The sequence below is a fragment of the Symphalangus syndactylus genome, chromosome 3 (assembly GCF_028878055.3).
Source record: "Symphalangus syndactylus isolate Jambi chromosome 3, NHGRI_mSymSyn1-v2.1_pri, whole genome shotgun sequence".
Taxonomy (NCBI): Eukaryota; Metazoa; Chordata; class Mammalia; order Primates; family Hylobatidae; genus Symphalangus; species Symphalangus syndactylus.
Genome location: NC_072425.2, coordinates 16,888,071 through 16,912,190, shown reverse-complemented (window position 1 = coordinate 16,912,190; position 24,120 = coordinate 16,888,071). Strand labels below are relative to the sequence as shown.

At 56.4% G+C, this 24,120-nt stretch overlaps 2 protein-coding genes and 1 long non-coding RNA gene across 3 annotated transcripts; 1 reads left to right on the top strand and 2 right to left on the bottom strand.

The window, feature by feature from the left end:
* Window positions 1-163: 163 nt before the first annotated feature.
* Window positions 164-9,646, bottom strand: ST6GALNAC4 (ST6 N-acetylgalactosaminide alpha-2,6-sialyltransferase 4). The gene is made up of 6 exons (XM_055270968.2): window positions 9,309-9,646; window positions 8,891-8,977; window positions 7,149-7,334; window positions 4,864-5,276; window positions 2,560-2,667; window positions 164-860 (listed from the first exon to the last, which is right to left on the bottom strand). Exons 2-6 carry the CDS (start codon window positions 8,900-8,902, stop codon window positions 671-673), a joined length of 909 nt encoding a protein of 302 aa, XP_055126943.1. The 5' UTR covers window positions 8,903-8,977; window positions 9,309-9,646; the 3' UTR covers window positions 164-670.
* Window positions 8,067-16,777, top strand: LOC134736153 (uncharacterized). The gene is made up of 2 exons (XR_010119949.1): window positions 8,067-8,628; window positions 16,216-16,777. It is a non-coding gene; the product is annotated as an uncharacterized lncRNA (long non-coding RNA).
* On the bottom strand, window positions 13,973-23,280 carry PIP5KL1 (phosphatidylinositol-4-phosphate 5-kinase like 1). The gene is made up of 10 exons (XM_055270963.2): window positions 23,224-23,280; window positions 22,180-22,377; window positions 20,925-20,975; window positions 20,557-20,711; window positions 20,159-20,283; window positions 19,806-19,840; window positions 19,662-19,717; window positions 18,322-18,434; window positions 17,558-17,711; window positions 13,973-14,536 (listed from the first exon to the last, which is right to left on the bottom strand). Exons 1-10 carry the CDS (start codon window positions 23,251-23,253, stop codon window positions 14,269-14,271), a joined length of 1,185 nt encoding a protein of 394 aa, XP_055126938.1. The 5' UTR covers window positions 23,254-23,280; the 3' UTR covers window positions 13,973-14,268.
* Between the last annotated feature and the right edge of the window lie 840 nt (window positions 23,281-24,120).

Here is a 24,120-nt window from a genome sequence, read left to right as displayed (position 1 = left end):
TGCAGTGAGCCGAGATCGTGCCACTGCACTCCAGCCTGGGCAATAAGAGCAAAACTCCGTCTCAAAAAAAAAAAAAAAAAAAGCTTCTGGGATTGTGACAGGGAAAGAAGCCCTCGTCTCCACCCCTAGACACATCAGACACATGACCACGCTAGAGACAGTGTCCAGAAAACACACGTTTACCCGTACGTTCCTGATACGGCCCCGGCAGTCACAACTCCAAGGCCCCTTCACCCAATGAACCCCAGGCTCTCGGCTGCCCCAACCAGGGCGGCCAGCCTGAGAAGTGTGGCACCAAAAGGTTGTAGGGGCGGCTGGGGAGGGAGGACCAGGACTGGCACAAGGTCATGATGCTGGTGAGTTGGGGGCCATCAGCCCCAGGGACAAAGGCCACTTGACAGACCTGGAGGTGGGGTGAGCCCCCAAATGCCATGAATTACTCAGGGAGTGGAGGGGGGAGACAGGGCTCCCCGCTTCACTCCCCTTCAAGTCATGAGGCCTGAGATGGCTCCAAGCGTCGCCAGAATGGGGCAGGAAGGAACCTTAGGTCCACCCAGCACGTGGCAGGAGGCAGGATCCATAAATTAAATGTTTTTGTGGAGTGTGATGGCTTGGGATGGGACATCCCGGAGGCCTCGCAACGGCATGGCGGCTGGCAGGGCGACGGAGGCTACTCAGTCCTCCAGGACGGATGGGCGAACACGATGGGCCTCTTCTTGGCCCAGCGGGAGAAGACCGCCTTCTCAGTGATGAAGCGGTGGGCGCTTCGGGGCGCCTGCTCGTGTGCCAGGTACATCTGACATTCATCCAGCCGGCCCTTCTCGAAGTAGTGGTAAGGCACTGAGGGGTGGCTCTTCTCCCTGCCGGGTGGGGAACAGGGCTGGGGTGGGACAGAACCCACTCGCCTCCGGCCACACCCTGCCGCCTACCTTGACCACCCCTTGCCAGGCCCATGGGCTCGTGAAGACCCACGCCTGATCCCTGGGGAGGCCAAGACACATAGGGGAGTAGCAGATCTCAAAGGCCAGGGTTTGAGTCCTGGCTCTGCCTCTTGCAAGCTGGATGACTCTGGGCCAGAGATGGACCCTGTGAGCCTCAAGAGCCCATGTGTAAAACGCAGATGGTCACATCCACCTTCCAGAACAAGCGCGTACATCAAGAGATGGAGACTGCAGGCACCCTGCTAGTGGTCCTGGGCTCCTGGTGAGGGAGGAGCCCCTCATTCCCATGTCACAGAGCCACCAGCCCTGGACGGCCACCTCCCCATCAGCATCATGGGGGGCCAGCCGTGTGGCCAGGACCATGGCTGGGGCACAGGGACACCTGTCACCTGGGTGACCTATTCTGAACTCGTTAATTTCCATAATATTGAAATATAATAGGGCCGGGCGCGGTGGCTCACGCCTGTAATCCCAGCACTTTGGGAGGCCGAGGCGGGCGGATCACGAGGTCAGGAGATCGAGACCATCCTGGCTAACACGGTGAAACCCCGTCTCTACTAAAAATACAAAAATTAGCCGGGCGTGGTGGTGGGCGCCTGTAGTCCCAACTACTCAGGAGGCTGAGGCAGGAGAATGGCGTGAACCTGGGAGGTGGAGCTTGCAGTGAGCCGAGATCGCGCCACTGCACTCCAGCCTGGGTGACAGCGAGACTCCGTCTCAAAAAAAAAAAAAAAAAAAAAAGAAATATAATAATATAAGCCAGTGTGGTGGCCTATGTAGGATTACACCTGTAATCCCTGATCCCTGGGGAGGCCGAGGCGGGAGGATCACCCGAGGTCAGGAGTTCCAGACCAGCCTGGCCAACATGATGAAACCCCGACTCTACTAAAACTACAAAAAATTAGCTGGGCATGGTGGCATGTGCCTGTAATCCCAGCGACTAGGGAGGCTGAGGCAGGAGACTCGCTTGAACCCGGGAGGCAGAGGTTGTAGTGAGCCAAGATCGCGCCACTGCACTCCAGCCTGGGCAACAAGAGCAAAACTCCGTCTTAAAAAAAAAAAAAAGAAAAGAAATATAATAATATAACAATGGTACAAAATCATACCATAAACATATCTGAACTTGATATCATGCTGGTATTATAATATCAAATATTATATAATATCAAAAATCATATATAATATCAAAAATTAAAACGGATATAAAACATATCACTGATATATATACACATATATATTTAGGCCCTATATATATAGGCCCTGACTGTGCTAAGCACTTTTGTAGATTATTCCCTCCCTAAATGTTTCAACAACCTTCCAAGGAAGATGTGGTTCTTTTCTCTATTTTCTATATAAGGAAACAGAGGGTCTGCGGGGTGGCATGACTGGCCCATGAACAGCCTGTGACCACAACGGCAGCACTGGGGTTGATAAGGCAGCCTGTTTGACACTGAGCTCTTTCCCAAGGCCCAGAGCCCAAGGGGTATCTGTGCTATGGTCACCCACCATGAAGCCCACACACCCTGTGCCCCCACAGCTCCCAAATCCTCTGGTTTAAGGCCTGGGAGGGCTCACGGTCCTCCCCACGTCCCCACGTGCCCAGCCTGGCCAGTCTGACCTGCAGTAGCTGTCGCTGACCATCCCATAGACCACGATCTCCTCACACAGCTCTAGCGCGAGGATCATGGTGAACCAGCCAGTGCTGAGGAAAGAGCCCGACTGCCTCCTGGGGGTGGGGGAGATGGGGGGACGCTGTCAACAAGGGGCCATGTGGTAGCTCCAGGCCCCAGCAGCACTTGGTACTTTGCCAGCCCAGGGCTACAACCTCTTGCGGGGGACCTTGGGGGAGGCTGGGGAGGGGGCAGAGCCAGCCCAAGGCCAGCAGTGGGTGACAGGCAGAGCGGCACACAAACCCAGGCGTGATCACCTCCTCAGCACCCAGCGGGGCTCGGGCCCAGCTACGCTTTGCAGGGTTTGAGCAAACCCCTGGATGATGAGTGTGGGGGCTCTGGCCATGTCCTCTCCTCATCTAAAGGACCAGGCCTGGGGAGACAGCAGGAGGCAGCAGGGCACCGTGGTTTGAAGTCGGGTGGGGGGGGGGGTGTGGTGTTCTCTAGAGTCCAAGGATCTTCCACTTGAACCCTGGCTCTGCTATGGGCATAACATTTGCTCGTGGACCTCTCTGAGCCTCATGACCGGTCTGTGAAGTGGAGATAATTCCAGGGGGTTATAGGGAGGGAACACTGTCAGCCCAGCCCCTGCCCGCATGCCCCCATGCCCCACTCGGAGCAAGGGGCTAGGTGGTGGCCCCAGCCTCAGCTCTCTGGAGGCAGCAGTCCTGGGTACTCTCGCAGCCGAGGGCCACCCCTCTCAACCTCTACAGAGCGGGTATGAACTGGTTCATTCATTCAAACTGAGCCCCACCCAGGCCCTGTGCTGGCCCTGAACCTACCTCATCTGGTGCTAACACTCCAGGGAAGCACCAGATGGGAAGGGAAGGAGACAAATAGATAAACAAGTAGCTAGGAGACAAATCTATAAGCAAGATGATGGCAGAGGGTGACACCTGCTGCCAAGACAAGGAAACAAAGGAATGGATAAAGAATGCCAGGGCAGGAGGCACTCCTTCAGATGGGGTGGCCAGGGTGGGCTTCCCTGAGGAGGTGACCTGAGTAGCAAGAGGAGCCTGTCATGGGAAGATTTGGGAGAAGAACATTCCAGGGAGAGGGTACAGCAGGTGCAAAGGCCTGCAGGTAGAAATAGGCATGGATGTCTGAGCCCCAGACGGCCAGTATGGGTAGAACAGGGAGAGTGAAGGAGACACAAAGTCACAGAGGCAGGCAGAGGCGGGCTCACGCAGGGCAGGCAGGCCAGGAGTGGTGGGGGTGGGAAGCCTAGGTCAAGGTGGCAGACATGGGCCATTGTATGTGGCAGATGATGGTAGGAGGGGAGTCAGAGGCACAGCCCAATTTTCTGGAGGTTACACCAGAGGCTGACTGTTCTATCTCCTGAGCGCAGAGGCCGGTGGAGGAGCAGGTGTGTGGAGGAGGGCCCGGCAAGAGTCATGAGTGCGCTTTTGGGTATGACATAAAATGAAACCTTGAATGCAGAGTGCTTCACCCAATGCCTGGTGAGCAAAGAGGGCTGTTATTGCTCTGTTTTGTTTTGCTTTTTGAGACAGGCTGGAGTGCAGTGGTGCGATCTTGGCTCACTGCAACCTCTGCCTCCAGGTTCAAACGATTCTCCTGCCTCAGCTACTCCCCTGAGTAGCTAGAATTACAGGCATGAGTCACCACACCTGGCTAATTTTTGTATTTTTAGTAGAGATGGGGTTTCACCATGTTGGCCAGGATGGTCTTGATCTCTTGACCTCATGATCCTTCCACCTTGGCCTCCCAAAGTGCTCGGATTACAGGCGTGAGCCACCACACCCGGCCCTAATTTTTGTATTTTTAGTAGAGATAGGGTTTCATCATGTCGGCCAGGCTGGCCTCAAACTCCTGACCTCAAGTGATCCTCCCGCCTTGGCCTCCCAAAATGCTGGGATTACAGGCATGAGCCACCGCACCTGGCCTCTAACTTTTATTATCCAGAAGTGATATCAGAGACCAAGTTAGACAGACTATTCCCTCCAGAGAGAAGTGCTCCCTCATGCCCCCCACACACTGGCTAGTGCTTCCCATCAGGTGCTCAAAAGGCCTGACAGCCCTCAACACCATTTGGGATTCTAGATCTGTGTGACACTTTCCTGAGTGACATCCCCTCTGCCTCCTGCCCCCCATTAGGGCGTAGGACCATGTCTGCCTCCATGAGTGCTGACCTCCCGGGCCTGACAGAGCAGCCCCCTGACGGACAAGAGACTCCCAGAGAAGGAAGGCTCCCAGCTGCCAGGGAGACCCCAACAGGCAGGCCCCAGGCTCACCGGTTCTTGCCCGTCTCGTCCTGGAAGATCTGGTCGCAGTAGGCCATCATGCGCTCGGTGAAGGTGTACACCTGCAGGCCGGGGTACATCCTGGTGAGCTGCAGCAGCGTGCGGTAGGTGCGGCCGCCGAGCACCCGGTCCATGTGCCTGCCCTGGCCCCACACCACGTAGAGCGTGTCTCGGGCCTTCTGGAAGTAGTGTGAATAGTTGCGCAGCAGCAGCGGCACGCTTGTGTGTGAGATGACACGCAGAGTGCTGCGCTGGCCCACGTCCGCCTCAAAGCCCACGGTGGGCGCCTGGTTCATGCGGAACACGCACTCGGCACCGTCGATCTCAGCACCCAGGCCTGAGCCCAGCATTTGGCCAGAGCTGGACACCACGGCACAGCTGCGGCACGGCTCACGGACCAGCGGCTGCAGGGCAGGCAGGGAGAAAGAGACAGAGAGGCATGAGCACGCAGCTTACACCCCCTGCACCTCCCCCAGGAATATCCACCAATCTTGCTTAATCAGGTATCGGCTCGAAGGACTGTTATTAACCCATTTTGCAGGCTGGGCGGCAGGGATGGCTTTCCCGAGATCACAGTGGTACCCAGTGTCAGAGCTAAGGTTCTGCACTCGGCCGCCACTTCCTCATCAGCCATATTTGTGGTCCTCATTCCTGTTGCTGCCTCTGAGGCCCAGTCTCTACATAATGAGTCCTTTTGAGGTTTGCTTGAGCAAATATTTATAAAACACTTAGAACAGTGGCTGGCACAGACTGGAGGTCATATAAGTATTTGTTAAGTAAACATGAACCTCAGCTCTTCAGAATCATTCTTAGGCCACTCCCTCCCCTGTGCATGCCTCACCCACACTGTGCCCAGTTTCTAAGTAAAAGCAGGGTTGTCAGCGCCCAGGACAGCTGTGGGACTCCCTGGTCCTGAGCCTGAATGCTGGCTCTGCCCTCTCCTAGCTATGTGGCCTGAGGCCAAGTCACTGGCCTCTGTGTGCCTCAAGTCTCTCATCTATAAAATGGGGAAGAAAACACCATCTGGGCTGGGAGCGGTGGCTCACGCCTGTAATCCCAGCACTTTGGGAGGCCAAGGTGGGTGAATCACCTGAGGTCAGGAGTTCGAGGCCAGCCCGGTCAACATGGCAAAACCCCATCTCTACTAAAAACACAAAAATTAGCTGGGTGTGGTAGCACACGACTGTAATCCCAGCTACTCAGGAGGCTGAGGCAGAAGAATCCCTTGAACCTGGGAGGCGGAGGTTGCAGTGAGCAGAGATTGCGCCACTGCACTCCAGCCTGTTGACAGAGCGAGCTCTTGTCTAAAATAAATAAATAAATAAAAATATAAATACAAAAAATAAAAAAGAAAAAGAAAACAACATATGGCTGGGTGCGGTGGCTCACACCTGTAATCCCAGCACTCTGGGAGGCTGAGGTGGGTGGATCACTTGAGATCAGGAGTTCAAGACCTGCCTAGCCAACATGGTGAAACCCCATCTCCAAAAATTAACCAGGAGTGGTGGTATGCGCCTGTAGTCCCAGGGCAGGGCTAGGGCAGGCACATGGACCGGGTGCTCGGCGGCCGCACCTACCGCACACTGCTGCAGCTTACTAGGATGTACCCCAGCCTGCAGGTGTAGACCTTCACCGAGAGCATGATGGCCTACTGTGACCAGATCTTCCATGACAAGACAGGCAAGAACCGGTGTCGGGAGGCTGAAGCATGAGAATCACTTGAACCCGCCAGGTGGAGGTTGCAGTGAGCTGAGATCGCACTACTGCACTCCAGCTTGGGTGACAGAGCGAGACTCTCTCTCTCTCAAACAAACAAAAAAAAAACATTTCTTGGGCAGGCGCGGTGGCTCATGCCTGTAATCCCAGCACTTTGAAAGGCCAAGGCAGGCAGATCACCTGAGGCTGGGAGTTCGAGACCAGCCTGACCAACATGGAGAAACCCCGTCTCTACTAAAAATACAAAATTAGCTGGGTGTGGTGGTGCATGCCTGTAATCCCAGCTACTCGGGAGGCTGAGGCAGGAGAATCGCTTGAACCTGGGAGGCGGAGGTTGCGTGAGCTGAGATCATGCCATTGCACTCCAGCCTGGGGAACAAGAGCAAAACTCCATCTCAAAAAAAAAAAAAAAAAAAAAAAAAAAGAACCTAGGGCTCAGAGAGGTGACGTGATTGGCCAGGACCACATGGCTGGTGAGTAGAGGGGCCAAGCTCAAGGTCCGGTTTGGGACAAGCCCAGCCCTCACTACCCACCCCCGATGCATTGCCTGGCCCACTCACCTTCCCATCTGGCACACTGCTATATCCACTGAAGTGCAGGGGGCCCGGCACGGTGGGCCTGGAGCCTGTGGGGAAGTGGTGGTCCAGGCAGGTGGCCAGGCAGAGGGGCAGGCCGGCCCAGCAGCACAGGAGGATGTAGACGACCGAGAAGACCACGGAGCACAGGATGATGAGCACCAGCCGACCCTGAGGGATACAGTGGCCATGGTGGGTATATGTGGGGAGGGGATCCCAGAAGCCCCTTCAGCGCTGCACCTGGCCTCCTGGGTCTAGAGCAGCTCCCAGAACAGCAACAGAATCCAGTCTTCATCCACTGGGCCTTACCTGGGGATGCCAAGCTCTGGGCACATAAGGCCCTGGAGGTAACACTGTTATCATCCCCACATTCTAGATAAGGAAAGCAATTTGGGGTGAAGTGTGTAGTACAAGGCCATACAGCAAAGCAGCAGCACAGTGGGGCCTTAAATACCGGCTGGAAAGCCCATATTCCTAACTGGAGACTGGGGTGTACTGTGCGACCTATGGCTCTCCATCCCTCTTGGCCTGTTTCCTCCTCTACAAACTGGGGACTGATAATGCCCACCGTGTGAACTTATGGGAGGGGGCAGTGAAAGCGTTCTGTATACTGTAAAGTGCTGTGCACATGACAACGGGAAAGTGGTACCTCAGAAGGGCCACCAGCCCCTTCAGCCTAGGACCAGGGCTGCCTAGTGTGGCCCCGCCTCTGCCCCACCCCCAGCTGACTCAGTGGCCGTCCCCTGGTGATCCGGATCTGGGTCAGCAGGCCAGGTGGCACAACGAGATTGCAGCAAAGGTCATTCAAGAAATGGTTTTAATAATTGAAAACTGGTGCCTGGAGGCTACCGCCTCCAGAAACCATGTGCCAAAGGCCATTGGAACCAGGAAGCTCTTCTAGCCATCTGGCCTAGACCCAGACTGGGGCTGGCCCTGCTGGCAGACTTAGTGAATGCTCCCCCGGCCCCCGCCCCACCAAGCCTCCCAGGAGGGGAGGAGCTTGGTGACAGCAGAACTGTGGGCTAGTCACTGGGTAGTGGGCCACCCTGGTCACCACTTGTGTCTCTCTGGGCTCCAGTTTTCTAGACTTGAGGCACAAGTCCCTAGGCCACCCTTCAGGAGCCACTGAGCAGTTGGCTGGTGCTCTCCGAAAATCAGAAGTGGGAAAGTGGCCCCCACCCCCTACCCCATCACCCCACCCACCCCAGCGCATCCTGCCCGAGGCCCACCATTTTCTGCCCGCAAGCTACGTCAGCTTCTAAAAATAAGTCTTTTCTGTGTGGCCAGCTGTGCAGGGGAGGGAGTTCTGCCTGGCACCTGCTCCCCTGCCCATGAGGAACCAGAGACCTTGACTCAGGCAGTCAAGATGAACTGCCCCCCACATCCAGCTCTCTCTCCCAGAGCCCGGGGCTTCTGCGGTAAAGACAAGAGCGGCTGAACTGAACTTTCACACCCCCAGTCCCAGGTAGGCTTTGCCTGGTGAGCTTGTAGTGTTACCTCCGTTTTACAGGGATAGCAAGGTACTGACACCGCAGAGTGGATGCCACCCGCCTGGGGCCACACGGTCTGCAAGAACAGGGCTGGACTTTTAGGCCATTCTGCCCTTCTCTGCTCGGCAGCAGGGAGGTCAGAAGTGGCAGTGAGTCCTGGGGTGGAGAGGTTGCTGAGCTGCTCCGCCGGTTGGGGCCTCTGCGTTCCCTGGAAGTCCTCCTTCTTCCACCACTTACCGGAGCCTTCATGCTGTCGCTGTCCCTCAGTAGTCTAGGGGCTGCTGTCTCCAGGGCTGGGGCTGGGAAGGGGTGGGAGCCGGGCACCTGCCAAGACCCAGAAACTCAGAGCCGGGAGGGGTAAGGCAGGTGGGGTTCTAGGCTATAGGGAAAACTGAGGCAGGAGAGGGTACAGGCTGGGGTGAAAGCACATGGCACCCGGGAATCCAACCCCTTGACGTCTCCAAACACCGGAAGGCAATGTCCCCATCCTAAAGGAGCAGGAATCAGCGACCTTTGAGAGACCTCCTGCCAACCCAATTCCCAGTGCGCAGATGGGGAGGAAGAGGCAGCGAGGGGGCGCCCCCAGCTCAAGGTCACCAATCAGGTCTGGGGCGGAGAGAGCTAGAAGCCCGGAATTCCACCCCATCCATCCTACCTCTCTACCCGGGGGACGAATGGAGAGGCCGGGGGAGGGCAGGACGTGGGTTTTTCACCGCCCTTCCAGATTCCACTGCCGCATCTCCCGGCCGAGTGCTAACCGGGCGTGCAGCCTGGGGTTCGCAGGAGGCTCGCGATCCGCTGCTCGGAGCTCCATGGCCCCCGGGCCGGGCCGACTGGTCTGGAAGCGGATCCGCGCGGCCAGAGGCAGGGGGCGGGGCCGGGGCCAGGGCCGGGGCCGGCGAGGTGGGGCGGAGACTCGCGCGCCGGGGGCGGGGCCTGCGCGCCGCAGGCGGATCCTACGAGCGCGGCCTGCGCGACCTGGGGAGGGCTCTGCTCGGGCGGGACGGGGCGGGATGTGAATGGCTGGCGGCGAGGCCTCCAGCTAGGGGCGGGGCCTCAGGGCCGGGGGCGGGGCTTCAGGCCGGGGCGGAGTCTGAGTACCAGCATCTCCGTTTTCCGTCCTCCCGAATTTCCAGCAGGCTCCTGCCTGGGCGAGGCTGTCGGGCCGCAGGGGAAAGAGACCTAGAGGGTGTCGGGGGCCACCGGGCAGTGGCGGCCTGGTTGTCCGGACTTGAGGGTCTCCATTTCTGAAATGGTGGTTGGGGAGGGAAATTAAGCGGGGCTTCGGGTCAGGCAGCCCACGTTTCAACTGGTAGGGTTGCTGGATTTATTAAGTAAGATACAGAACGCCCAGTGACACTGGAAATTCAGATAAACAACGAATACATGAGTTATTTTCAATATGATTACTTTATTATGATTATGTCAGTGTGACAGTCACCTGAGCCCGTTTTTCTCCTCTGAGACACACGTGTAGAGGCAGCTCCTGTCACAGTCAGGATTCGAACCCAGGAAGTTTCACTCCAGACCCGGGGCTGTGACCACCTACTCTTACCTCTCAAAGGCTCCCTCGCTGGAATGTCCTCCAAATCCAAGTCAAGGTAGCCCAGGCCCCAGGCAGATGCCGCAGTAATGGGGTCCCTTGGGATCTCAGAGGCAACTGCCTTCAAGCACCAGGCTGGTGGCAGAAAGCACTGGGACAGTAGCAGAGGTGGGCCTATGGGGAAGTAAGAGGGCACACTTCCCGTCTAGGATTTTTTTTTTTTTTGGAGACAGAGTCTCTCTCTGTTGCCCAGGCTGGAGTGCAGTGGCACCATCCTGGCTCACTGCAACCTCCGCCTCCTGGGTTCAAGCAATTTCCAGCTAACCTTTGTATTTTTAGTAGAGACAGGGTTTCACCATGTTGGCCAGGCTGGTATCGAACCCCTGACCTCAAGTGACCTGCCTGCCTCGGCCTCCCAAAGTGCTAGGATTACAGGCGTGAGCCACCACGCCGGGCCCTTGTTTATGATTTTTTGTGCAAAATGTTGCATTGGCCAGAAAGATCATTTCACCATCCCCACCACACCCACCTCCTCTGCAGGGCGCTGGCCTGGGAACCCGCTTGGGCTCCTGCCCTGGTCTCCATTTCAAATTCTTTTTTCCTTTTTCTCAGAGGCTCAGGCCTGGGCAGGATGCCAGGGTATCTGTCCCCAGCTCAGCAACCTTCCCAGTCTACCCTGCTCCAGGTTCAAAGCCAAATCACCCCTGGGCCTGGTGCTCTAGGCCTCAGTGCCTCCCCTATCCAGGGGCTGGGAGGAGGGCTGCTGTAGTGGCCCTGCCCCCTAGGGGCCTCCTTTGAGCACAAACTCTCCTGTCACTGCCACTCCGGCCTGGACACACATGGGGGGAGGTGGTTCACGCTCAGTCACCATGACCCCTCACTCACACAAGGCAGTGGGTCCCCAAAGCCAGAGCCCTTTCCTCTCAGTCCTCGTTCTTCAAGTTTCTTTCCTCATAGGCCCAACCCTGAGGGCACAATGGTGAGAAGTTCCCTATGGATTCACTCACTGCCCACAGTGGCTGGTGAGGTGGTGATTCCTTCCCAGGAGAGGCAACTCCATCCTTGCTAGGGCCACATGGAGACAGGGGCATGCCCAAATGGCCCAGCCTCCCAGGGTAGATGAGGATCATAAGTCCACAGTGGAACTGTGACCAGGAAGTCCCACAGCCCCAGATAAAGATCTTCACTTTGCTTTTGGCAAAAACCTACTCTGCTTACCACAACCTCCAAGATCCTGCACAGTGCGAACTCCTTCAGTCACCCTTCACCTGCCCTGGCCACCCTCCGACCGCCAATCATTACTGAAGCCATTCCTATGCAGGGCCTCTGCACTCACTGTGTCCTCTACTGGACTGCGCTAGTCATATGGTGCCTCCTCTTATCAATCAGCTCAAGCATCACCTCCTCTGAAAAGCCCTTGCCACCCACCCTACCCAACACCGCACCCCAATACCTCTTGCCTCACCCCAGCTCAGTTTTTCATAGTATTTGTCACACTCTGAAATTGCCCTATGTATTAACTGGTTGCCTTGCTTATGGTCCACCTGCCCCACAGATTCTAAGCTCCATGTGGGCAAAGTCAGATCAGCCGTGTGCTCAGGGCACCTCCAGCACCTGCACAGTGCCCGACACACACTAGGTGCTAGGTCACGTCTATCAATGCATGAGTTAGGAGAGCCTGGGTCCCATGAGTTCTTGGACAAATCACTTTCCTTTCCAGCCTGAGGTCCTGGCTAGGCTCACGGCCAGAGACCCAAAGGTGGAGAGGGGCTGAGTCATCCTTATGTGTGAGAGCGGGACTCTGTGGCGCTGACTCAGCCCTGTGGGATCCAGACGGGTGGAAATGTGGAGTCAGACTCCAGTTCCTGCTGCAATTCCCTGCCACCTCTGAGTTTCCCTGGCCCATCACCTCCTGAGTGATGGGCATGACAAACTCTATGTCACAACTTCCTGCTAAAGGAAGAACCAGAAATTTCCACTCAGCTCATGCCAGCACAGAGAGGTTGAGAAATTAGGCAAGGTCACGCAGACGACTAGGAGTGATATCAATATGTAAAGTACATATATTCTGGTGAGGTGCAGCGGCTCATGCCTGTGGGCCTAACACTTTGGGAAGATCAAATCAGGCGGATTGCTGGAGCCCAGGAGTTTGAGATCAGCCTGGGCAATATGGCGAGACCCTGTCTCTGAAAAATAAAATAAAATAAAAGTAGCCAGGTGTGATGGCACATGCCTGTAGTCCCAGCTACTTGGGAGGCTGAGGTGGGAGGATCACTTGAGCCCAGGAGGCTGAGGCTGCAGTGAGCTGTAATCCATGCCACTGCACTCAAGCCTAGGTGACAAAGGGAGGCCCTGTCTCAAAAAAACCCAAAAACCAAATATTCCAGGAACCCTGCAGCCAGAGCTCTCTTCTTCCTCCCCCTTCCCCCTCAGCCATCTTTCTTTTTTTGTTGTTTTGTTTTGTTTGAGACAGTCTTGCTGTGTTGCCCAGGCTGGAGTGCAGTGGTGCCATCTCAGCTCACTGCAACCTCTGTCTCCTGGGTTCAGGGAATTCGCCTGCCTCAGCCTCCCAGGTAGCTGGGACTACAGGCGCCCACCACCGCACCTGGCTAATTTTTGTATTTTTAGTAGAGATGAGGTTTCACCATGTTGGCCAGGCTGGTTTCAAACTCCTGACCTCAAGTGATCCACCCACCTTGGCCTCCCAAAGTGCTGGGATTACAGGTGTGAGCCACCGTGCCCGGCCCCTCAGCCATCTTTCTTTGGTGGGATCTGATGGGTCAGTGGAGTGGCAGTGTGCATTGCAGCTGAATGGCTTCCCCAAGGTCCTGCACTGTCCAATCCTGGGGGTCCACTCTTGGCCCACATGGCCTCCTCCCACTCTGAAATGTTTTCCTTCTCTCACCCCAGGCCCTTGCTGTGCTCTTAGCCTGGGACCCTCCTAGGGACGTGTCGGACGGACTCTTCTCTGGTCTCAGAGTAGAAGTTAAAGCCCTTCTCCCAACACTATCCATCAAATAATCGGGTAGGGGTTCCTTCCCCCAGACTGTGAGTTCCACGAGTTCCATGAAGGCAGAATCTGTGCCACTTGCTTCGTCCCCAGGTCCCCATTACCCAGCAGAGGGCCTGTCACATGGCAGGTGCTCAACAAATATTTAATGAGTTAATGAGGTCTGTTTCCATTCTTTCGTTTTACAGATTAGACCAGCGAGGCACAGAGAGGTTTAGCACCTTGCCCCAGTCATACAGCCAGGCCCTGGAGCAGTTCTGGAGGAAAGGCCCGCTTGGGCTTGGGCATGGTCGGATTGAACTGGGGTCAGAGGCCAGGCTGGAGTTTCCTGGAGGAAGAAGGAGTGATCAGGGGCCATGCAGGCTCCCGGGGATGTCTGTGAAGCCAAGACCTTGGTCAGACCACGGACCCTTGCCCCCATTTAACTGATGAGAAAAGTGACTTTCAGAGGAGGGCAGAGCTCACTTGAGATCAATAGTAGACCCCGTTCAGAATGCCTCCCAGAGCTCCAGGCAGCCCCCCAGGACCCTAGCTTCTCCCACCTGCATCCCTACAGTATCAGGTCAGGAGCAGGGGGTCGGGAGGCCTGGGTACTCAGGGCCGACCTTGCCACTTACCCGTGCATAAGCCCCTTAAAGTCTCTGGGCCTCAGTTTCCCCATCTGGACGACAAGAGGGCTGCAGCCTTCAGCCTCCCCCCTTGCCCAGATCATGAGGACCAAGCTGCAGGAGCTGGTGGTTAAGAATACAGTCTCCGGAATCCAAAAGCCATGGTTGAATCCTGGTTCCAGCATTTATTGCTGAATGATCTTGATCAGTCCCTTCACCCCCTGAGCCTCCATTTCATGGTCTGTAAAAAGAGAATAATAGCATTTTTTGAGGATTAAGTGAGCTAAAGTAGGGGAGTCCTTGGCATGATGCTAGGCACGGCACCACCGTCAAACAGGACTGCGCGGTTACGGTATTAGTTAGGGGATGCTGCCCTCTGGCGACGATCAGGAGGAGGCGCAGGCGAGATGCCCGGGCCCAGGGAACAGATCCGGAGAATGGGGCCGGGCGCCCGTCACTCCGTGTGCGCCTCCACCCACTGGCAGAGGCGACGGGCGTAGCGAGCCGGGCTGACAGTGGAGAAGGTCCGGCCCGGGTAGCGCAGTGTCTTCCACAGGTGCTCCAGCCGCTTGCGGAGCCCGTAGACCGTGGCGAGATCCACGACGCCCAGGAAATAGCGCTGCTCGGGCCCGTCCAGGATGTGTAGGGCGTTGGGGACGTCGGGCAGCAGCCGGCGGTTTTGGGCTCCCGACTCTTCCGGGCTCTGTGCCCCTTGCACAGACCTGGGGGCCGACAGGAGGGTGAAGCTGCCAGCTCCTCCAGGAAGCCCCAGCCAATCGGCTCTGCAATCCTGGACAGGCTGCCCACCCCTCCACCAGCTCATTCCCACACCTCCTGTGTGCCCAGGTTTGTGAAGTCAGGTAGACTGAGAAAAGCGAAAGTGTTGGGCTAGAGGTGCACTGTTCAGTACTTAGACATTGGCCACAGGTGGCCACTGAGCCTTGAAATGTGGCTATTCCCAGTTGAGATGTGCTATACGTGTACAATACATACTCAATTTCAAAGACAGGATGAAAAAAAGGACGTAAGGCCGGGTGCAGTGGCTCACGCCTGTAATCCCAGCACTTTGGAAGGCCGAGGCGGGCGGATCACCTGAGGTCAGAAGTCAGAGACAATGACATGGCGAAACCCCGTCTCTACTAAAATGCAAAAATTAACTAGCCGGGTGTGGTGGCGGACGCCTGTAATCCCAGCTGCTCAGGAGGCTGAGGCAGGAGAATCGCTTGAACCTGGGAGGAGGAGGTTGCAGTGAGCCAATATCTTGCCATTGCACTCCAGCCTGGGCGACAGAGCGAGACTCTGTCTCAAAAAAAAAAAAAAAAAAAAAAGAAAGAAAAAGAAAAGAAAGAAAAGAAAAAAGGATGTAAAATATCTTACTCATTTTTATGTTGATTCGATGAAATGAACATTTGGATGTATTGAGTAAATGAATTATAGTATTTCACCTGTTTTTACTTTTTAAAATGAGGCTACTAGAAAATTTTTAATTACATGTATGGCTTGAATTATATTTCTACTGGGTAGCACTGGTCTATAGCCTTTGGGTCACACAGACCTTGGAATCTGCACTTTGGTGCCACATGACTTCAGGTAAGTCTATTTCCTAAATTTCTGTTTGGAGTCATCTAACCCTAGAAATCTCAGGGTCGTGGAGCAGAAGTTTTGTGAACAAAATCCAGCAACCCCAGTTTGCAGATGGTGTGTGTATGGTTTTGCCTCAAAATGTCTTCCATACCAGAACGTACCTTTGGCGGGGCGCCCAGTCCCAGCAGAAGCAGGTTCAATTCCCTAACTTTGTCCTCAGGCATCATTGAGGGGCTTTAATCCTGTCCTGTCTGGGTCTCGGGGTAAATATACCAATGAGAAAAAAGCCCTGCCCGGCGCTGGCCAATCAGAGCTCAGTGGTCTGAGAGTCTGAGCAGAATGCTGGTACCCTGTGGGCTACCTGGATGATGGGGAGATGTGGGATGGGGGAGTTCTGAGTAGGGGCTGGGAACTGGGTTGGGGTGGGGCTGGGACAGCCAACATGAAAATATTTCAATGTCACAACAATTCTATGCAAACCAGGACTCACTGACTGAATGACAGCGGTGGCCTAACCACCAGCTAGGGGGAGAGGGCTAGGGAGAAGCTGACCTTGCTTGGATGGGCAGATGTAGGAGGCTCCGTGCCCCATGGCAGGCTTGCCACCATCCGGTTAGGATGTGCCCAGCCTAGCCACAGGCCAATGACTCCAAATTCTACCCAAGCCTCACCCATACCAAGTTCTTCCTCCAAGGGGCAGGAACGAGGCAGGGGATGGGAGGGGTGGCAGCTGGACCTCCTCGTTCACTCCCCTTGTCCACCCACTGGATCAATGGAGTGCCTGTCTTAGCTCCTATGTAATTCTGTTCGACTGCAGGGGTGGGCCTGAGGGAACTGAAATGGAAGTAGCTGGCCAAGTACTAACATGAGTCCTCAGAAGTCATTCTGCAACCTTGTATCTGCTTCCCGAGCCTCAGTTCTCACATTTCTCAAATGGGGATGAGTCTACCCTCCCAGTGAGGCCCCCAGTCAGCGTGAAGGAGTGACGGTTACCACTACTGAGATGAGGATGGGAAGACGGTGCCAACGACGGTGATCTCAGGGTCCTGGAAGTGGAATGACCAGCTTAAAGGGCAAGGACGCTTTCTAAAGCAAAAATTAGGCTGGACGCGGTGGCTCACGCCTGTAATCCCAACACTTTGGGAGGCAGAGACAGACGACTGTCTTGAGGTCAGGAGTTCAAGACCAGCCTGGTGAACATGGCAAAACCCCATCTCCACTAAAAATATGAAAATTGGGAAGATGCTGTGGCTCACGCTTGTAATCCCAGCACTTTGGAGAGGCAGAGGCAAGTGGATCACCTGAGGTCAAGAGTTCAACACCAGCATGGCCAACTTGATGAAACTCCGTCTCTAATAAAAATACAAAAATTAGCCGAGCATGCTGGTGTGTGCCTGTAATCCCAGCTACTCAGGAGGCTGAGGCAGGGAGAACTGCTTGAACCCGGGAGGCTGAGGTTGTAGTGAGCCAAGATCACGCCTCTGCACTCCAGCCTGGGCGACAGAGTAAGACTCCATCTCAAAAAAAAAAAAAAAAAATTAGCCAGGCATGGTGGGGATGCCTGTAGTCCCAGCTACTCAGGAGGCTGAGGCAGGAGAATCGCTTGAATTCAGGAGGCAGAGGTTGCAGTGAGCCGAGAGGGCACCACTGCATTCCAGCCTGGGTGACACAGCGAAACTCTGTCTCAAAAAAAAAAAAAAGCAAAAATTTTAAAAATTGAATAGGTCTTTTTCTCTGCTCTGAAACCTTCAATGGTTCCACAGCCCCACTGGAAAATGGGCAGATTCTTCAAATAGTCACCAAAGCTCTTCTCCAACTGGACTTCATCTGTTCTATCCCCTGCTGCAGTCCACCTGTGCCCCTCCTGCCCTACCAGCCAGGCTTCTCCAGCCCTCCCCTCTACACACACACGCACGCACGCACACACACACGCGCATATGCACACCCACACACATGCACGCACACACACACATGCATGCACGCACACATATGCACACACGCGCGTGCACACACACACATACACAAACTCTGCACTTTCCAGCCTTCATGTCTTTGGCTGCACTGCTCCTGGCAGAGGGAAGGCACTCCCATGCCCCCATGTCTGTCTTTCCCTTACTGTCACCACCTCAATCTCGCTGTTGCCCCTGTGGGGGGCTCACCTGGCCATGCGGAAGATGAGGCTGCTGCCCAGGCCCCTCTCATCCTCGTGGAGACATTGGAAGGCCATCAGGAGGCTGTAATCCAGCACGTTGAGCTCCCGGAGGAAGGTGGTATCCAGTTCCATCTGGCGGAGGAACCAGCTCCGCTGGGGCCCTGCCGGAGCATCAGTGCCCCCACCTGAGCGCTCATCATGTGCCAGCCATGGTGCTCCACACACTCTGCCCCGTGACGGCACGTGGCATTACTGTCCCCATCTCACAAATAAAGAAACTCATCTGTAATTTGCCTTGGTCACCTAGCTAGGAAGTCATGGAGCCTGAATTTGAACTCTGCTCTGCCTGATTCCATAATCTGGGCTCTTTTATTTTTATTTTATTTTTTGAGACAGAGTCTTGCTCTGTCGCACAGGCTGGAGTGCAGTAGCGCCATCTCGGCTCACTGCAACCTCTGCCGCCTGGGTTCAAGTGATTCTCCTGCCTCAGCCTCCTGAGTAGCTGGGATTATAGGCGTGTACCACCACGCCCGGCTAATTTTTGTGTTTTTAGTAGAGACAGGGTTTCAGCATCTTGGCCAGCTGGTCTTGAACTCCTGACCTCGTAATCCACCCGTCTCGGCCTCCCAAAGTGCTGGGATTACAGGCGTGAGCCATGGCGCCCAGCCGAATCTGGGCTCTTAATAACTCAGGCAGAGGGCAGCAGGGACACCCTTCTAAACTTCACCCTGAATGAAGGAGGAGCAGGCAGTGGCCACCCCCGTGGCTCACCCAGGTTGATGGTCTTGCCCTGAAAGTTGAGGTCCTTCAGCACCAGAACAAGGGGGCTGCCCTCAGGGGCGGGATCCACCCAGCGGCTCACTTCGCAGCCTTTGATGTCATACCTGGGTGGGGGGACAGAATTCAGCTTTACATAGATTTGAGACATACAGAGAATCTCACAAAAGCTTCCAGTGACTACTTATGTGCACTGAACTATTACATAGATCATTCCCAATCCTCAGCACAGCCCTGGCCTGTCTTTTTTTCTTTCTTTCTTTCTTTCTTTCTTTCTTTCTTTCTTTCTTTCTTTTTCTTTTTCTTTCTTTCTCTCTTTCTTTTCTTTGTTTCTCTCTCTTCTTTCTTTCTTCCTCTCTCTTCTTTCTTTCTTTCTTTCCCTTTCTTCCTTCCTTTCTTCCTTTTTTTTTTTTTTTGAGATGGAGTCTCACCTGTTTCTTTCTTTTTTTAGAGAAGGTCTTACTCTGTCACCCAGGCTGGAGTGCAGTGAAACAAACACGGCTCACTGAAGCCTTGACCTCCTGGGCTCAAGCAATCCTCCCACCTTAACCTCCCAAGTAGCTGGGACTACAGGCACGTGCCACCACACCCAGCTAATTTTTTCATTTTTTGTAGAGGCAGGGTCTCACTATATTGCCCAGGGTGGTCTCCAACTCCTGGGCTCAAGTAATCCTCCTGCCTTGGCCTCCCAAAGTGCTGTGATTACAAGCGTGACCCACCGTGCCCGGCCCTATAGCTGAACCCTGGTCTATTATTGTTTCTGAGTTAAAGATAAGAGCAGGGCAGGCATTCACACTCAGGCCACTGGTGGCCCAGCCCAGGCTTGAGCCTTGCCTGTGCCTGCCTCTGGACACCTTGTCACCCCTGAGGGTGTCCTAGACACAGGGATCCAACCCCAGGTGGCGGCAACAGGAGGGCTTGGGGGCAGCCAATGGCTGGGGGGGGGCGGCGCGGGGAACCTGTGGGTAGGGTCAGCCCTGGAGGGCACAGGGGGCTACGTGCAGTCTGAGGCTGGGTCTGAGTCCCTGCTCCCCACATGTTAGCTGTGTGGCCTTCTCCTTCCTCGGTTTCTCATCTAGGAAGGAGGATAAGAGCTGCCCCTCAGCGTCCTTCTGGGAATTAAAAAGCATGCGAAGGGCCCAACACGGCGCCTAACGCACACTGCGTGCTCCAGAGATGCTGGGCGTGGGCGTCACTGTCTCTGACCCACGAGATCTTGGGAACGCCCCTTCTCCTTCCTGGGCCTCGGTTTCACCGTCTGGCTAGTGAATGTGGGTGCTTCGGGTGGCGAGTTTAGGCTAGGATGGGGCCCCAAACCTGCTTAGGCCACTCACCTCTCGGAGATGCGGCCGGCGGGGTAGAAGACGCTCTGCATGACGATGAAGTACGTCTGGGGGCCAGGACAGGGAGTGAGGGAGGCCGGCTGTCGCCCTCCAGCCGCCCGCTCCGCCCAGCCACCTCGCCTCGGCTTCACCCACCTTCTTTCCCCGGTCCACCCGCAGACTGTGCACTCCTGGAAGGGGAGAGGGCGCCGGATGAGGATCCCCAAACTCCACAACCCGGGGTGCATCCGGCGCCAATCCCAGCGCCAGGCCACGCCTCTTTCTCAAGATCGGCGGCACCTGGACCCTTCCTTGGCTGGGGTCCGGATCCCGACCCGATCCCACCCCTAAACACAGCCCCAGTGGTGCCCCGCCCCCACTCATGGCCCCACCCCCGTGCCCTACAACCCCAAATCCGCCCATTTGGGCCCCGCCCACATACCCCGCCCTCCCCAGGTATATTACGACCTCGGACCCGCCCCCACCGAGCCCCGCCCCCAGCCAACTACCCAGCAACCGCGCCAGCAGCGAGTGCGGATGCCGCTGCAGGTGCTGCACGTAGCGGGGCAGGTGGGCGAGCAGAGTCTGCACCTCTCGGCGCCCCTGGGTCTTCAGGAAGAAGCGCTGGTCGTGGCTGGCGGGCAAGAGAAAGAGGTCACTGCCCAGGCCTGGCTGGAGCGGCTCCCACCCGGCCCCCTTCCCGGACCTGTGAACGCGGATCTCGCTCCCAGGTCTCGGCACCGCCCCTCTCGCCTTCGGCCCTCGCCCTCCTCTCCTACCCCATCTGTCCACCATCCGGCCCTGACCCTCCCAGATTAGGTCCGCTCTGTTTCTCTCTTCAGGGAGCCTTCCCCGCCACTGGGAATTCTGCACTCCCACCCCTGCCCCACCCCTGCCGCAAGCTCACGACAGGAAGAAGCTGGCCTTGCTCTTGGAGGTGCTAAGGAACTGCAGGTAGGGGCCGCCGGGGCCCAGTGCAGCCTGATAGTCCTCCTCCGCCAGGCCCAGGGAGCGGCGCAGCCAGGCAAAGGCGGGGCCGGCCAGCGTGCCCAGCTCGAAGCCCTGCAGGGGAGGAAGAACCTCCTCTGGAGTGTCTGCGTGGGCCCGGGTGTGTGCAGTTGGTCCTGGGACAGGAGGGTCAGGGTGACCACACCCTTCCTTCAAGGCTGAAGGCTCAAGGACAAGCCTTCACTCCCGCTGCACAGATGGGAAAACTGCAGAGAAGAGAGCAAGACCAGCACACGTCCCTCCCACAGCGGAGTCTGGGCCTCCTACCTCATGAACCTGGGTTAGGACCTCCGAGAAATCGTCCCGGGAGGGCGGCCCCTGCAGGGAGAGGTAGAGGAGCTCAGGGCAACCCTCAGTCCCCTGCTGCCTGCCCCAGGATCTCCAGATGTCCTGCACCTGGCCCGCCCCCCACCTCCTCCAATTTGATTCCTTCAGCAAACCAGGACCGGAGTTTCTGGGAGTGCCTGAGTTGGGCAGATGTGTTGCTCACCTCCAGGGATGCCAGAGGGACAAGAATGACCCATGGCAAGGCCTGAGTGTATCTCATCCACTCTGGGTCACCAGCAACAGGCCATGAGTTCAAGCCAGGCACGTTCCCAGACTCACAGGCTGGCAAAGTGAAGCCAGATTCCGTCCAGTACAAGGGGATGGCCCTGAAGCTAAGGGACCTGCCTGATGCAACCTGGGAGGGGCAAAATCAGAGAAGGCTTCCTGGGGGGTGGAGACGTCTAAGCTGAAATCTAAAGGGTAGTGGAGAGGAGGAGCAGGGTGCTCGCACCAGTAGAAACAGCACTGGTGGCTGCCGGCAAGGGAAGGGGGGCCCAAGTGGCTGAAGCCAGTGAGGGAGGGATAGAGCGTGAACAAGGCTGGATGCAGCTGGATCTGGAGGTCATGCTGAGTACTGGGGAGCCATGGAAGCTTTTCAGCAGGTGATGAGGTCAGTTTGTGATTTAGAGAGCTCCCTCGAGTCTCTACACTTTCCCTGGATCTCCAGGTCCCTGCGCCCGGATGTGGTCTGTGGAATGTGGTCCCACTGCGCACACATGCACACACACGAACACCACACACATGCTCACCCAGGCCCGCCCAGCTGCTGAGCTTGCAGTTGGGCCACCTTTCTGCTGAGCCAGCCCTGCCTCAGCCTGAGCTCCAGAGAGGATGGGCCAGGCCAGCAGGGTGGGGGTGGGGGTCCCTTTTCAACCATACACCCTGGCAGGGCTGGGAGGGCCTCAGAAACCAAGGAGTATAATCTCCCTCAATTATACAGAGGGGGACACTGAGGCCCAGAGAGAGGCAGAGACCCATCTAGAGTCACATAGCAACCACCTGAGTCAGGGGGTTTCTCACACCCCCAACGCACCCCAGACGTTCCAGCTCCCACACCACAATGTTCCTCCCTCTCTGCCTTCCTCCCCTTGATATCCCTCTGTGATCTCCACACCTGCAGTTTCAGCCAGACAGAGCATCAGCCAAGTCTTGCCATTGCTGGTGTGGAGATTCGTGGGACAGATGGGCCACTCACCGTGGGTGGGTGGTCCATGGAGACCTGGGTGGCAGCCCACAGCCCTGCCTGCATCATGCACGTCATCCCATGCAGTTCATGCCCCGGGCTGATCTCAAACAGGCCCAGGCGAGACTGCTTGTCTCGGAGGCGCCAGAGAAGCCCCCGGCGGCTGGAGGTGACTGCTCTGCATCCGGCCTCAGGGGAGGGGGCCAGGACCTGGTAGGAGGAGGCACAGGACACAAACAGCCTGTGGCAGCGTCACAGAGGAAAAAGATCAGGGTTCAAGTCCCACTTCCACTACTTGTGAGACTTCCCCTCATCTCTCTCTGCCTCAGTTTCTTCAGCTGTAAAATAGAGAGGATGCTGGTACCCAGAGGGGCCACACAGTGCCTGGCACGCAGTCAGCACCCGGATAGAGCAATGGTTATGATTATCAGTAGATAGGGCGTGTGCTCTGCAGTCAACCCTGGCCTGAGATGGACCGTCCGTCTCTCACCAACCTTGTGACCTTAGGTAAGTCACCTAACCTTTCTGTGCCTCATTTTTTTCATCTGCAACGTGAAAACTAGAACAGCTTCTTCGTGGTAGGTATGAACTCTTGTTACTGTTGAGTTTGAACTCCTTGCACGAGAGCCCTTGATAGTAGGAGCTGTGATACCGGTGATTCAGTCACATCTATTCCATTCGCCTATGCTGAGCGCCTCCAGGCCAGCACGGAGGGGCCAGCACGATGCTGGTCATAGCCGCTGACCCACCAGTAGTGGGCATCCATCGTGTGCCCCACACTGGATGAGAGCTTGACCTCCTAACAGCCCCCTGAAGGAGGAGCTTTAGCATCCTCTCCATTTTCCCAATGAGGAAACTGAGGAAGTGTTGAGGGATATCCGCCAGGCCGCCCCTCGGGATACCTGGCGCCCAGTGTGGGGCGTGTCCTGGTCTTCGCCGGCTGCAGGGCCCCTCCCAGGCTTGGATGGGGGCGTGTCCGCGCCGCTCACCGAGGGGAGGCCCGGCCCCTGCCCACCAACCCTTCCCTCTCCTGTCCTCTCTCGGGTCCGCACCTACCTCTCGGGGCCCCGGGCTCGGCGCAGCCATCGCCCCCGCAGCAGCTTCCCGGGCTTTGGCCGCGTTCCCCGCCGCCCCGCTGCAGGAGTCAGGCCCCGCCCCTACCTCGCGGCCGACCAATAGCATGGCGCCGACCGCGGCTGCATCCAATCCGCGCGGGAGGCGCTAGCGATCGCCTGCGGGTCCCGCCCCCGCGGCTGCAGCATCCTTCAGGCCTCGGTCCGGCTGGGGCGGGGCCGCCGGACGTTGGCTGGGGTCCCTCGAAGGGAGCACCCCCATTTTCCGCCCTCGGCGGGAGAAATCGGGTCGCTAGGGCCGCCTGGGGAGGCGGGTAACCTAAATCCTGTGCCACCCACCCATTCTGGCGTGAAATCCCCATTGCCCGTCTTTTGGGTGAAAAAACTGAGAGATCTAGAGAAAGAAGTCACTACCTCTAGGTCACACAGCAAAGTCGGGGACATCCATTCATTGAACACATAGATATTGAACACCCACTGTGGGCCAGCAGTGCTAGGCCCTGGGGATTTAGTGGTGAGCCAGAGGGAGGGGCTCAGCTGCCTGCGTGATCTTTAAAAGCATAAGTTGGATGATGTCACTCTCGTGCTTAAAGCCTCCAGTGGCTCCCACGGCAATGGAACAAAACCCAAACCCCTCACCCTGACCCCAGGCCCATCTCAAACCACTCACCCTACACTTAACCACTCAGCCGCCCTGCCCCACCAGTTCCTTAGCCGCCAAACTCTCCCATTCAAGCCTCTGCATTTGCTATTCCCTCTGCTTGAAACTCTTGACCCCAGACTGCTACTCGCCTTGTTCTTTCGTCACCTTGCCAGACTCCAACAGAGCTCTCCCCTCCCCCACTCCTGATCACATCACCTTTATTTTCTTCACCACCCA

What these genes read in the sequence shown, in the direction of transcription:
- ST6GALNAC4 (XM_055270968.2), bottom strand. An exon ending in GCAGTGTGCCAGATGGGAAG is followed by an intron (nt 5,277 to 7,148) that starts GTGAGTGGGCCA and finishes CCTGCCCTGCAG; the next exon opens with CCGCTGGTCCGTGAGCCGTG. An exon ending in GACGAGACGGGCAAGAACCG is followed by an intron (nt 2,668 to 4,863) that starts GTGAGCCTGGGG and finishes CCCCACCCCCAG; the next exon opens with GAGGCAGTCGGGCTCTTTCC.
- PIP5KL1 (XM_055270963.2), bottom strand. Translation starts at nt 23,253, where the DNA reads ATGGCTGCGCCGAGCCCGGGGCCCCGAGAG. An exon ending in CCATGGACCACCCACCCACG is followed by an intron (nt 20,976 to 22,179) that starts GTGAGTGGCCCA and finishes CTCTCCCTGCAG; the next exon opens with GGGCCGCCCTCCCGGGACGA. An exon ending in GCTGCTGGCGCGGTTGCTGG is followed by an intron (nt 19,841 to 20,158) that starts GTAGTTGGCTGG and finishes CTCCCCTTCCAG; the next exon opens with GAGTGCACAGTCTGCGGGTG.